The following is a 14,859-nucleotide window of genomic DNA, read 5'->3' as shown; positions in this document are numbered from 1 at the left end:
TGTGTCATCTGGCCACCTGGCTCCCGGATTTCCCTCCCAGCCAGAAGAGCAAATAAAAAGATAAGTCAGCCGACTGGGAGATGCCACCAGTGCCTGCCACATTTCTAACCTATGGTGTCAAATGACAAGGGCAAGTAGAGATATCCAGCTGGGCTGAGTTGAACATTGGCTTTCTCCCAGGATCTGTGTGCCCTCTTGGGCGTCAGTCATTTCACCTGCAAAATGGGGTGATACTGCTTGTCACTTCTGCCCATCTTCCCTGTGCATCCTGGTACAAGCCATGTTTATACCTCACCTGGCCACCATGGCATCATCCTACCTGGTCTCCCCACGTTGATCCTTGCCTCCCTAAAATCCAGGCTCGATGTCCAGCCAGAGTGGTGATGATGCTCACTGTCTCTATCGGAAATCATCTTGTTTGGTGGCTTTCTTGTGATTGTCTCTCTGACCCCCACCCTGGAATGTGAGCTTCATGGTCTCCACTACATCCTTAAGAGCCCATCCACTGGTTTCAGAGGGGTGGTCCTCCCTCTCTCTTTCTAGCTGCTTTTGCCTCTGGGGTTCTCCTGTTCTCATTCTTTGAAGCAGTTTTATTGAGTCCCAGAGCTAGTTTGAAGTGGGAATCAGGAGATGCAGGGTCTCGTCTGAGTCCTGCCACTTCCTGGCTGAGTGCCCTAAAGACAGTCACTTATCTTCTCTGGGCCTTTTTCCTTACCTGTAAAGAGAAGGGTATATTCGTTTGCAAGGGCTGCCATGGTAAAGGGCCACAGACAGGGAAGCTTAAGCATCTGAAGTATGTTTTCTCACAATTCTGAAGACTAGAAGTTTGAGATAGAAATGTTGGTAGTGTTGATTCTCCCTGGTGTAGAAGATGACTGTCTTCTCCCTGTGTCTTTATGTGGCTTCCCGTCTGAGTATCTGTGTCCTCGTCTCTTCTTATAAGGACATTGGTCACATTGGATGAGGGCCCAGTTGTACCTTCATTACTTCTTTAAGGTCCTGTCTCCAAAAATAGTCAGTCATGTTCTGAGGTATTGGGAGTTAAGAGTTCAACTTCTGAATTTTAAGGGCACACAAATTCATCTTGAAACAGACAAGAATATGCTGTATGTTATCTAAACTATTTCCAGTGGTACAAAATTATATTTTAGGTTGGGGATTTTCCTTTTCACTTTCTTGTCTAGTTACACTCCTGTGAGGTAACAGCTTGATATACACATAATTCCTCATTTTTATTCTTCAAACATAACCCTCAGGTGTATTTTGAAGGGTTTATGAGTATGTGTGTATGTGTATGTATTGCTACATAGCAATAATTTGTAAGTTATGGACTGTCAAAATGGGAGAATTTCTCTATAAAATCTTAACTGGAACAAAAAGTGTCTGGAAAGGGCTCTTAATTTCATTTTTCTCTATAATTGTTTAATTAAAAAATTTATGTTTATTTTTTTCACTTGAAGTAGAGTTGATTGACCATATTCTGTTAGTTTCTGGTGTGTGCAGCAAAGTGATTCAGTAATATATATATATTTATATACACACACACATATATATATTCCTTTTCAGATTCTGGTCCATTAAAATTTCTGTAATTTTGGACTCTGTAGTTCACAATGGCTTGTTTCTTTCCGCAGCTGGACACTGACAAGCTGGCTCTCCCCATGAACCCCAGCCCGCTCAGCCCCAGCCCGATCCCCAGCCCCAACACGAAACTTGAGAATTCCACGCTCCTGACGGTGGAACCGTCCCCTCTGGACAAGAACAAGGGCTTCTTCGTGGATGAGTCTGAGCCCCTCCTTCGCTGTGACTCCACTTCCAGCGGCTCCTCCGCGCTGAGCAGGAACGGCTCCTTTATTACCAAAGGTACAGATGGCTGGCGACCCGCATTCGTTCTTAAGCCTCCCTCAGAACAGCCCCTGGGATCTCTCCCTCTATTAGTTCCTCGTTCCAGTAGGAGCAGGATGAACTGAATGACCTGCCCTGGACTCTGAGGTGAGGCTAGCCTGTGAGAAACTCTGTCATTACCCATCTGGGACCCGCCTGGAAAATCTTTACAGCCCCAACTGTCTGGCCGGGGGCCATGTCCAGGAGTATCGGTCACCCTCAGTCCTCATGATGCTATCAAGTGTTTCGGGGAAAGTCCGATAACATGTAGTCTGGCAGGTTTTTTTTTTTTTTTTCCTTTTTGCAAATTATTTACCAGGCTTGTAGAACACAGGGATTTAAAGTATAACTTATCTTGAGAGTCTGGAGTATAGGTTTTATTGACTCAAATTAAAATTCGCTCTGTTAAACTTGGTTGCAAATAATGTTTTAAAGATTCTGGACTGACGCATTTGGTAAATAATTTGCTACTTGCAGTTCTGAATAGCAGGGTAGGGAATTAACAGGTATACTATATTGATGACTGACTTTTGTTAGAAATTTCCTAGGTTGGGTAACACCAGTTATATTTTATTGAAAGGGCTATGTTTTATGTTGTTAAATTTTACATATTTATAAAATATATTCTATTTTACATATTTATATTTTGTACTTTATATAGTCATATACCTATTCTTATAAAGATTTATATTTTAGTTTGTAATTAGGTACGTATTATCTTTTAGAGAATACATTTTATAACGGTAATAATAGTTTAGTTTCTTACCCCATTTTAAGATATAACCCAGCACGCATTATTTTCTTATTTATGTGCCTTGGCTCTTAGAAGTTTACTTTTGAAATGTAACAAAGTGAAAGTGAAAGTCACTCAGTTGTGTCCAACTCTGTGCGACCCCATGTACTTCTCTAGGCCAGAATTCTCCAGGCCAGAATGCTGGAGTGGGTAGCCTTTTCCTTTTCCAAGGGATCTTCCCAACCCAGGGATCAAACCCAGAGCCCAGGTCTCCCACATTGCAGGTGGATTCTTTACCAGCTGAGCCACAAGGGAGGCCCAAGAATACTGGAGTGGGTAGCCTATCCCTTCTCCAGCAGATTTTTCCGACCCAGGAATTGAACCGGGGTCTCCTGCAGACAGGTTCTGCAGCTATCCCAACTGAGCTATCAGGGAAGCCCAAAATATAACAATATAATTAGAAAATCAGATAAGCCGATTATTAACTTGGAATGTTTGTGGGGGAAAGACTGGGCTGGTCTTTTCTTACTAACACATGCTACAGACGGGAAAAGTGGTGACATTTCTTTCTTTTAAGTTTCTTTAAGTATTTCAGCATCCTCCTGAGTTTTGGAAGAACTTAGAAGTCACTTGAGTCCAGGCACATGTCATGTTCCATCAACAACCCAAACAAGCAGATCCTTGTCTGATCTCTATTAGGCCAGTCTTGCCTGTTATCTTATGCACAATGTTGGCAAAACCCACCGCGTTGTTTAAAATGTGCCAGAGCTTCACTCCCTCACCTTGTCGGGGGTGGGGACAGCCTGGGGCGAGGATCACTGTCACCTTCACTCTCCCGTTGCCTAACGCAGTCCCTTGACAGCTGTCCCCTTCCCTCCCTCCCCTGCAGAAAAGAAGGACACAGTGCTGAGACAGGTGCGCCTGGACCCCTGCGACCTGCAGCCTATTTTTGATGACATGCTCCACATCCTGAACCCGGAGGAGCTGCGGGTGATCGAAGAAATTCCTCAGGCCGAGGACAAGCTGGACCGGCTGTTTGAGATCATTGGAGTCAAGAGCCAGGAAGCCAGCCAGACCCTCCTGGACTCTGTTTATAGTCATCTTCCCGACCTGTTGTAGAACACGAGGAATACTGCACTCTGGAAATTACTCAATTTAGTGGCAGGGTGGGGTTTTTTTGTTTTTTTTTTTTTTAATTTTTATTTTTTTGGTGTGTGTGCGTGCGTGCGTGTGTGTTTAACGGAGTATATGGCCAGTGCTTTGAGTTCTTTCTTTTTAAAAACCCATCTGGGAAATTAGCATATAAGCCTTTTCAACTGTTTCAGAATATCCACCACTGAAGTTTTTTTTTAGGGTCCCTATATTCTCTGTTTTGCCTTTGTATGTATTCTCAAAATTGTTCTGTGCACTTTAAATTCACATAATGAACCACAAATGCAGTGTGGCTTTTCTCACACACTGGATTGTGAGGCTCTTCTTAAAAGTGTCATGGCATCTTATGAATGCTATAAGCTGTCTTCGTGTCTCAAAATCCACTTCTGCTTTTGTTATTACTATTTTATTATTCGTCATTTATGGATTTTCTTAAGGGTTCGAGAAATGTAAGACCCCATTGAGTTACTGTAATGCAATTAGATTTTGAGTTATCTTTCTAATATGCCTTTTTGGATAGTTCATATTCATGGCTGAAACTTGACCACACTGTTGCTGATTGTATGGTTTTCACCTGGACACCGTGTTGAACGCTTGATTACTTGTGCTCCCCTTACGCTAATCTGCTCTGGGCTGGAGACATGAAGTCCTCACAAGCCATCACGACTTTGCTATTCGAGTGGCTTGATAACCAGGCCACCAAAGAACTTGAACTTCATCTTTTAAGGATTGAGCTGTTCTGGAACCTATTGCTGCACTTTGGAAAGTCACAATTGAAGTGCCGGTGACAACTGGCACCTTTTCCAAAGGGAATTTGCCCAGCTTTGCTTGACAAGATGTCTTGTTTTTTATACACACATAGTCAATAGGTCCGGTCCGCCCTCAAGGCCTTGGTCTTGGTGGGTCTCCTTCATTCAATCACTTTAATTAAAAATGGCTGCCGCTGTAAGAACTCTTACCTGATATATTTGCAACTCTGCTCCCATTTATAGACGTGCTGTCTGATGCTCAGTTGATGGATTCTAATGCAAAGGTGGTGTGGACTCCCTTTGTGTGGGTGGGGTTTGTGGGTGTGATGGTGAGGGACTGATATCAGAAAAATGCCTTCAAGTGTACTAATTTATTAATAAATATTAGGTGTTTGTTACTTGAGTAGTTGGAGTATATTTAATCCTTGTCTTATCTGTGTTCAAGGCAGAACTCTTTGATCAGTCTCTTGGAAAAGTATATTCTAAAAACTTCAGCCTTTCTAGGGACTTCTCTGGTGGTTCAGTGGTTACAAATCTGCCTTGCAATGCAGGGGACCTGGGTTTGATCCCTGGTTGGGGAACTAAGCCCCCATGCTGCAACTACCGAGCCCACATGTCCTGGAGCCCGTGAGCCACAACTAGAGAGCCCACTCGCCACAACTGAGAAGTCTTCGTACCTCGACGAAAGATCCCATGGGAGGCAGCTAAGATCCAGCACGACCAAAGAAAGCAGCATTTCAAAAATAATTAAAACTTTAGCCTTTCTATTTTGTGAATCATGTATATTAGCAAAGATTTGTGTTTGAAAAAGTACACGGAAATTCAGAGAGAAAGACTTCCAAGCATTGAAGGTGACCAAGCGTTTCCTGATTTTGCAGGGGTAAATCTGAGGCTTCTGCTTTTGAGATTGTCTCTGTTTTAAGAAGTGAGGATTTGGAGGTGGAGAGGTTTAACTGCTGAGTAGGCCTTGGACTACATGCTTCTTACTCATTTCCATCTAGGAAACTAACGCTGATTGGCGGGTCTATATAAGTTCATAAACTTCTATATGAAGCCCCGTTGCCCCTGAATAACTATGGGCAACTTTCTGGGAAGTATGGCAGGGTAACATCTTATATGGGGGGGGGGGGGTACATATTACTTTACATTTTATCTATTATGTTATATTTTATGTTTCACTGCATATCCCCCTTAGCTTGGGAACCCTGGCTCTACGGAACTCCCACAGTCAGAAGCCTCAGCAACTTTGAGTTCCTCTTTCAGTAAGAAATTGGAAGTAGATGCCCAGTCTGAACACTTTGACACCCATGTCAGTGACATGAAAGGGGTTTTCCGCTTTTGTGTACTTCCATGTGGCTGGTTTCTAGAGAGCCATCCTGGGATTTGGTTTCATGGCTCTTGGGCCAGGTTTCCCTTCCTCTTTTGTCAACAGCACAGACACTCTTCACAAAAGGAAAAGCTAAACCAGAATGGGTCCTGGATGGTGGTAGAGACAGATTTTTGTTTGTTTCTCAGAAGATTTCAGGAGCACTGTTTATTTTATGTGGGGGTGGAAAAACATGAATGAATGAGTCAGCATTGTGGTTATTAAATGTGTAAATTCTTCATATCTTGGGGATGCTTTTGCTTATTATTTACACTGCTTTATACTTTATTGACTTTTCACATTTATCCTATAAGATAGGAAATATTATGCCCATTTTATAGATTAAAAATAGGCTTTATTGTAAAGGCTAAGGAACTTGCTTAAGGACCAACAGAAGAGCTGTAGCAATCAGACTTCAGCTTGAATCTGAGACTGTTTATTCAGTACTAGAACCAGAACCAGAACTCGTTGGTCAGAGGTCATGGTGATGAAATGGAACTGGGTTATAGAGAAAATGCTATATTTAAGTTGAATAAATAAGGTGGCTCAGATGGTAAAAAAATATGCCTGCAGTGCAGGATACCCGAGTTGGATCCCTGGTTTGGGAAGTTCCCCTGGAGAAAGGACTGGCTACCCACTCTAGTATTCTTGCCTGGAGAGTTACATGGACAGAGGAACCTGGCAGGCTATAGTCCATGGGGTTGCAAAGAGTCAGACACAACTGAATGACTAACACTTTCACTTTTTCACTGTAGGGAAAAATGCTATACTTAAGGTGAATAAATAATTGTGAAAATATAGGAATGGCCTGGCAGCTCTTGGTGACGCGTGATGCAAGGGGAAAGGAACATAGGAATTGTGGTTAAACAGAAGCTTAACATTTTTTAAAAATTAATTTTTATTTGAGCATAGTTGCTTTACAATGTTGTTAGTTTCTACTGTACAGCAAAGTGAATAAGCTATACCCCATCTTTTTGGGATTTCAGAAGCTTAATATTGAATTAATATATATATAGCTATTCTTAAAAAAAAAAGCAAAGGCTAGTTGCACTATTAAAAAACAGCATAAAAAAACCACAGCATGTTCTGGTCAGAGTTAACGATAATCTGTTTTATATACTATGTTGCTCACCTTGGAGCTTTTCTCTCTGGTTGGAGCTGCCTTACTTTGAGGGGTCTGGGAAACCGGAAGGTCTCCAGTGTAGGGTGGAGGGAACAACCAGGAGAGTAAGAAACAGGAAAGGGAGCAATTGTTGGGAAATCTACACTTGATGATGAAGATCCATGGAGGTAAGAGAAACACTGTCTTAGGTAATCTGAAAGGCTAAGGAAGGGACAGTTTGTTTTTCTTTCGAGAGTCATACTGTTTCCTGGAGGCCAATTTAGGCTAAATGCAGGGGAGCTTTGAAACAACTAGAGGGCTGGTTTTCAAAGGAGAGAATGATTCCCACTCTGGGGAGATGTTGGACATGCCTCAGTGCTCCTCTTTGTGTAAGTAAGCATTGTCTGGGAATGAACAGGTTGTTAACAAGGCAGATTTCCAGAGAGCTTGATTCAGGAGATTTGTGGTGACATGGAAAACGAGCTTCCCCCACAATTTTTCTGGACACCCTCATTGGGCCACATTGACAAAAGTGGTTTAGATTCTTGACTCTGTGGACCGGAGACCAGCCAACTACACCATCTGGGAGCTTTTAGAAATGCATAGTTTGAGGCCACTTAGCTGTGCTCCTTAAACATTAATAAGCAATGAAACACTTGGAGATCTTGTTAAAGTGCAGGTTTTGTTTCAGCTGTTGGGGGTAGGGGTAGATACCTGGACTTGGATGCTGCCGGTCACCAGATCACATTGAGCAGTCTGAGATTAAGCTTTGGTTTCAAGGAGGCTTACAAAGAGTAGCACTGATATGCGAGAAGATTATACCCACTCCACAGGAGAGATGATCCAAAGAGATTTCCAGAGTCAGGCAATCCTGGTCAGAACCTACAGCAAGTGGAATCAGCCAAGGGAGCTTTGAGAAATCGAACGCCCAGGCTAAACTCCAGACCAGTTAAGTCAGAATCTCAGGGATGGGACCCAGACATGAGTGTTTTTGAAAGCTCCCCAGGAGATGCCGATGCTGTCAGCTTGGACAATCGCTGATATAAGACTGAATGAAGAGTGTGCTTCTAAAGCCCTACCCCAGATCTGATGGGTAAATCTTACAGGGAGGTAACCTGGGAATCTTGCTATCGCCAGGCCCACTCAACTCTGCAGACTTGCTTTAGGCCCCATAGCACGCATGCTCAATCATGTCTGACTCTTTGTGACCCCATGGACTGTAGACAGGCTTCTCTGTCCATGGAATTTTCCAGGCAAGAATACTAGAGTGGGTTGCCATTTCCTCGCCCAGCGGGTCTTTCTGACTCAGGGATTGAACCCACATCTGCATTTCCTGCATTGACAGGCAGATCCTTTACCTACTGAGCCACGTGGGAAGCCCTTTAGGACCCATAACCCTGCTTTAACATGTTATATAACTGTTAGGAATGTATACACTATCAAGTCCAGTTGGGGCAACAATTTATGACTTAATTGCTCTGATGAACCCACCTGCAACTAATCAATTCTTTTGGCTTTGAGCATAATATATAAGGTATGATTAATTAAGAATATTTGGGAAGGGATGTTATGAATGTATAATTAAACAAGAACACTTGGGAAGTGATATTATTCTGATTTATATTTCTATATATATTTGATTGAAGGTTTACCAATTTTCAAAGAAATGAAATAAGATATCATGAGGCATAAAGCTGCACTGATTTAATCATAGAATCTCAGACTTTCGCAACACCTGGGCCACTAGGGTATCAATCTCATTGTCTAGTCCTGTAGATGCAGCAGCTAACCTACCCTGATCTCAAGTAAATCCAATCTTTTTTTAGCAAAACTGTAGTCCTTACCTTTGTACGGAACCTTGGATATCATCCAGGGAGCCTGTGGTTTTCAGGTGGGAAGTTAGGGCACTGATATAATCATAACATTGTGGCATCCCAGAAAGAACACTGGGTTTGGGGTCAGAAGTCCTTAACCTACAGCTGCTGTTGGTTAAGACCAGAAAGGTCTGGGACTTCCCTGGTAGTCCAGTGGCTAAGACTCCGCACTCCCAATGCAGGGGACCTGGGTTCGATCCCTGATCCAGGAACTAGATCCCACGTGCCACAACTAAAGATCCCTCATACCATAATGAAGGCCCCACCACTAAAAGATTTCTGTGTGTTGCAATGAAGATCAAAGATCCTGCTTGCCGCAACTAAGACCTGGCAAAGGGAAAAAATGACCAGGAAGGTCTGAGCACATCTGAGCTATCTATCAGAGTAAGGTCGTATCCCAGGGCTAAGGAGGCTCTGAGAGTTCCAAGGAAGCAAGAGACATAAGACAGACACTGTTACCATGGTCAGGTCAAGCTCTGGATCAGAGACCAGGATTCAGACATACTAGAAAGAAAATTGAGATGAGAGAAAAGCAATTAGAAAGTGACCATGTGGAGCTGATAACTGAGGAAAGGCTTTAGCAGAGCCAGACATTTCACCTTTACTTTCTCCCTGGCCTGAAACCAAGTCCGGGGTCGTAGGCCTGGCAGTGGGTGGGATAGACTAGGGAATTATGGACTATGGATTATGAGCCTAGCTTGAGTCAAGACAGAATCTGAAAGTTCACGTAGGAGCCCAGCTGGGAGAAATAGTTGGAGGCAGGTCCCAGAGGGTTTGTGTCCCAGGGATCTAAACTAGAACTTGTGGGTCAAGGACAATTTTCAAGGCCGACCAGTTTAAAATCAAATGGTGGCCACCAGCAGGAGCACAGTGGGTGGTGAGTCAATGTCCAGAGGGCAGGATGTTAGTACCTAGAAGCCCAGCAACATGGATGGGGCACACAGCCCTTCAAAGATTGGAAATAGGAGTAGAAACCCCCCTCATGATGATTTGAGAGTGGGGAGATTTAAAGATAGGGATTTTAAGCTCAGCGTGTGCCTTGCATGTGTGGTTAATCGCTCAGTCATGTCCAGCGCTTTGCAACCTTTGGACTGTAGCCTGCCAGGTTCCTCTGTCCTTGGAATTTTTCAGGCAAGAATACTGGAGTGGGTTGCCATTTCCTCTGTCAGGGGAACTTCCTGACCTAGGGATCAAACCCTCATCTCCTGTGTCTCCTGCATTGCAGATGGACTCTTTACTTGCTGAGTCATCAGGAAAGCCCTAAGTACTCCCCAAATAGACTTACTTCTTCCAAGATCAGATTTATCCCTGAAGTTGGGAGCACTGTTGCGTTATGGATGAAGGTGAGAGGTGAGTGAACAGATACTCACAGAACCAAGCAAGACAATACAATCAGAGCATAAAAATCATGAGAAATGAGGAAGATGGGGGAGTGAGCCTCTGATTCAAAGGGGGAGCAAATGAGTGCAGATGAAGTTACAGCTGGATGCAGGGGAAGTGGAACTGTCCTGGAACAAGATTCTTGGTGGTCCCTGAATCCACAGTTCATAAAATATGAAACTAGAACTCAATGTGGCCTAACTCTTACTTCCACCTAACTGGTCATTGAGTCATCTTTCTGAAATTTAGTTTAATTCTAACTCCAACCCACTTCTGACTCTCCTTGCCACCTCCCCAAGGGGAGGGGGTCCATCAAAACACCGCCTGTCCCATGGTATATGGTCTCCCTTTGACCATACTAGGATTCTTAGGTAGAAATTAGCCTTTTCCTTTTTAAGGAACATTAAAAGTGATAATTTAAAAAAACAACATATATATGGTTAAATTTCATAGCTCTAGATCTGTATGGTCCAAGGACTAGAGTATTACATAAATAGAAGGAACATTAGAGGTCATTTAATCACATTTCTCACTCCAAAACACTCTACTGCATACTTCACGGCATTCAGATTCATGACCCTTGAAACTTAAAAACACCCATCCAGCCCTTGAGCTCTAAAAGCAGTCAAGTGCAACAACTCAAGTGCAAAGTGGGGAATTTTTAACTGCCAAGCAAATTGGGGCAGTAATGACAGAATAGATGATTCCATGGCAAATGATTATCTACGTACTCCAATCCAGCAGTCAACTGGCAACTCTAGATTTCAAGTTCTACAAATCTAACTGAAAGCCTCAGCTACATGATTAAACAATTCTTAGACTACAAAGTGATTATTTCCAAATATATTTCCACAGGTGCAATGCAGATACAGTCAATCTAATCAAAACAACTACCAAAAAGGTGATTTATCTACATTATTGCCTTTCCACTAACGGTAGAAAACCCACCTGTCAATGCAGGAGGCATATGAGACACAGATTTGGCCCCCTGGGTCAGGAAGATTCCCGGGAGAAGGGCATAGCAACCCACTCCAGTTTTCTTGCCTGGAAAATCCCATGGACAGAGGAGCCTGGCAGGCTACAGTTCATAGGGTCGCAAAGAGTTGGACACAACTGAAGTGGCTGAGCACACATCCCAATTAACATCTGTTTTATTGCTCCAAGTGGAAGAAATAGATAAAAATAATAAGATCTAGTCTAGCTTCTGTTTTGAAAATGTTTTCAAGGAAAACAAATGTTTGCAAACAAAATAAATGTGCCTGCTTGGGTATCATGCCTACTTCAACAAGTAGGTTCTTGATCAAGGAAAAATCTTTGTGGGAGGAAGTCTTTAGTAAACCAGCAAAGAGATATGCTAGTCTTGGGAGCATGTTTTCCCAGGAGATGCTGTGGAAGTTGAAAAGACTTCCAGGTGCTTGCAGAGTACATCCTAGCTGTGTCTCCACCATAGCAGGTCTCCTTTCTCCCACCATCTCTAAGCTAACCAGTCCCCACCCCAACCAATCCGTACTATCCTCCAACGACTGTACTGTGTTTAATTCGACATTTACAATCCTTATTGTTCTCCCCCTCTCGCCACTCAAATTTATTGGTCCAGCTACATGCTACATTTTGCAGTTTCCCAAATAGACCCCAAATTTTCTTCATAGACCCCTGTCAGGGTGTTTCTTCTGCCTAAAATAATCCTCCTGCATTCTCCACTGCCTTCCATCTGCTTTATTGGCTAATTCATTGTTCCTCTTCAAAACTCAGCCACGCTCAGCCACAGACCGGGTCATGGCATTTTCACTCCTGTGGCCCAGGTTCAATCCCTGGCTGGGGAGCTAAGATCCAGCAAGTCAAGAGGCATGGACAAAAAAAAAAAAAAAAAAAAAAAAAAAAAAATAGTAAATAAATACAGGGTGTAAATATAAAGTGGAAAATCAGTTTAAAAGGACTACAACTAGTCACTTTGTGCTCAACCTGCCTCTTCAGTGCCATGCATGCCTTGATTTAGGAAAAATGAAATGTTTGTAAATGGTATATGTCCCTTCTCCCTTTCCTTAAAAAAAGAAAATCTCATCAGAAATGATATGCTCCTTCTGGATTTGCTTCAAAATAATGTGGGTTTGGGAAGGGAGAGGGTGGACTATCCATGAAAGAAGTCTGGTCATGAGTGGACTATTGTTGAATCTGGGAAATGAATATCCTGGGGTTTATGAAACTTTTATGCTTTTGTTTATTCATAATAAAAAATACAAAATAAATCCTCATGGAAAATATGAGTTCTGCTCTGGTTAAGTAGCTTACCAAGCTGAATGATGCAGTAACTGCATATGTATACATGTCTTTAGCAAAAGTTAATGTGTCGGATACTTGACAAGACATCACGTATTTACTGTGATCAGTGCAACTGTCTTTGTGTTTCCTTCTTCCTCCTCAGTCTGAATCCTGGTTGTCCTGAACCCTGGCTCAGTTCATGGATGGTTTATTCTGGAGGAGATGGTCTCACAATTGAGAAGTGGGCGTAGATATCTTCTCTGAGGGGATTCCACAAAGGGCCTCTTATATACTAATTATCCACCGAATGTGGGGACACTTACAACGCTATCTCCCTTAGATCAGTCCATTCATCTACTATCCCAAGACAGGATATTTAATGCACAGAGAAGTTAAGGAACTTATTCAGTATCACACAGCGTGTTAGGGGTAAATTGAAGATCTGAGCCTTATGGTGTCAGACCTCAAAGCCAATTCACTTAATCATTCAGGAGTGCCTGAGTCAACCCTACACTGCCTTGCTTTCCACACCCACTTCATTTGTGCTCCTACCTTCCTGTTCTCAAATACTGGCTTTAGGGACAACGTTCTCCCTCCCTTTCTCCCATTTTAGAGGTTACCTTTTTCTCTCTCTTGTATACCTGAAGCCTGGATTACCTTAGGCTACACCTGATCCTCTCACTCCTCAGATATACTATTTTTGGCTCCAGGGTCTTTGAAGTTGCCCATTACGAGATGCGGTGATATGACAGCAAAGGAAAAAGAAGAAAGGGAGGCAGATATAACAGTGGCTGTCTTGAGCAATGACTGATGCCCTTTCCTCTTTCTGGAGGCAGCTCATCAAAGAGGCAGTGAAGGCTCCTGACAGTAACAGCTGACAGGAGGGATCCATGCTTGCAAATGCTGAGCACTTTGTATCAGTTTTCTTACGTAACTCTTAGAACCGCCCAGTGGGATAGGCACGATTGTCTCCTTTTTACAGATGGGGAACTGAGACTGATAGAAATTGAGGACTTGCCTCAGGGTACACTGCCAGGGCGGCAGACCAGGGATTGGCACCAGGTCTTCTGTGTACCACTGTACAAACGGGGCCACCACTTTCTTTCTTTCTTTTTGGCGGTGCGGGGTTTCCATTGCTGCATGAGCTTTCTCTAGCTGTGGTGAGCGGAGGCCACTCCCGGGTTGTGGTGTGAGGGCTCCTCATCGCGGTGACTTCTGTTGTGGAGCGTGGACTCCTGTATCTGTGGCACACAGGCTTATGTGCCCTGCGGCATGTGGGATCTTCCTGGACCAGGGATCGAAACAGCATTGGCAGGCGGCGTCTCAATCACTGGACCACCAGGAAGTCTGGGGGCACCCCTTTCTAATGGGCACAAAGGTATCATTTGGACTACTGGATGCCCCCAGTGAACCTGCCCAAAAGACTTGGCAGTCAGACCACTGACTCTTCTTCTCACTTCCCAGGAGTCAACGTGGGCTTTTCCCAGAGCACAGAATCTACATTCCGGGGTGTGTGCTGGATTGTTACAATGACATTTTGAGAAGAGCGAGATCGATGTGAATCGGTAAAGAAGCCAGACGCATGGGAGAAGTCAGTCCAAGACACCCTGGGATGGATAAGCCGATTATTTTTAGGCAGGGATAAAAGAAGACAGAATGTCCTGGGTAAGAGAAGACGGGGAAAGGCAGTCAGGCATGAGCAAGCAGAGTAGTGTGCAGGGAGGAGAGGGATCTGAGGATGGCAAGGAGGCAGGGGGTGGACTGCGGGTACCTGCCAGGGTCCAGAGCAGTTGAGACTTGAAACAGGAGGCAGTCAGGAGCCAGGAGAGTGATCTGATCCAGGGAGGGGTGAGATGAAAGCATTTTTCAGGAGGATTAGGCTGGCTGAGGCACAGGATGTCTTGGTCTTAGGCAAGTTCAGGCCAAAGGTTGATGAGAAGTCCAAAGGAGGGGTCCTAGTCTGATGTCTGGCCCAGCGCTGGTCCCCCAGGTGCAGTGACAGCAGCCTCCTTAGGAAGGATGGTCTTTCCTGGGTGTGTGTGGGACACACCCAGACTCTGCTTGGGTGTGTCTGGGACTCATCCTACTTGCCAGCTTTGCCTCCACTCCATCCCTTCACCCACCACTTCCAGGTCTCAGGAACCAAAGGATTCAGCAGGCTGGAGTGTTCAGAGGCCATTCCCAGAACTTGCCTGGTCCGGCTCGCTGCCCCTGCAGAGAGGGGACAAGGCTTTGCTCAACCTGGCCCCTGCCATCACGTGCCCAGGGTTGAACCTCAGCTTCCTTGTGGCTCATCTCACACCCCTTCTCTCTGTGCAGCCCTTATTCCCGCCTCTTCTTTCACTGCCCTCCTTGGAACC

The 14,859-nt window shown here is 44.1% G+C and overlaps 1 protein-coding gene across 1 annotated transcript in view; it reads left to right on the top strand.

The window, feature by feature from the left end:
• The window catches only part of TNFRSF21 (TNF receptor superfamily member 21), a 62,401-nt gene extending 57,485 nt beyond the window's left edge, over window positions 1–4,916 (top strand). The window contains exons 5-6 of the mRNA XM_061146884.1: window positions 1,635–1,863; window positions 3,507–4,916. Of these exons, the coding sequence (XP_061002867.1) occupies window positions 1,635–1,863; window positions 3,507–3,736 (459 nt within the window). The 3' untranslated portion in view covers window positions 3,737–4,916. The remainder of the gene's footprint in view (window positions 1–1,634; window positions 1,864–3,506) is intronic.
• Window positions 4,917–14,859: the final 9,943 nt, after the last annotated feature.

Source organism: Dama dama, chromosome 7 (assembly GCF_033118175.1).
Source record: "Dama dama isolate Ldn47 chromosome 7, ASM3311817v1, whole genome shotgun sequence".
Taxonomy (NCBI): Eukaryota; Metazoa; Chordata; class Mammalia; order Artiodactyla; family Cervidae; genus Dama; species Dama dama.
Note: the sequence above shows the minus strand (reverse complement) of the source record. Positions and strands in the feature narration are given on the sequence as shown.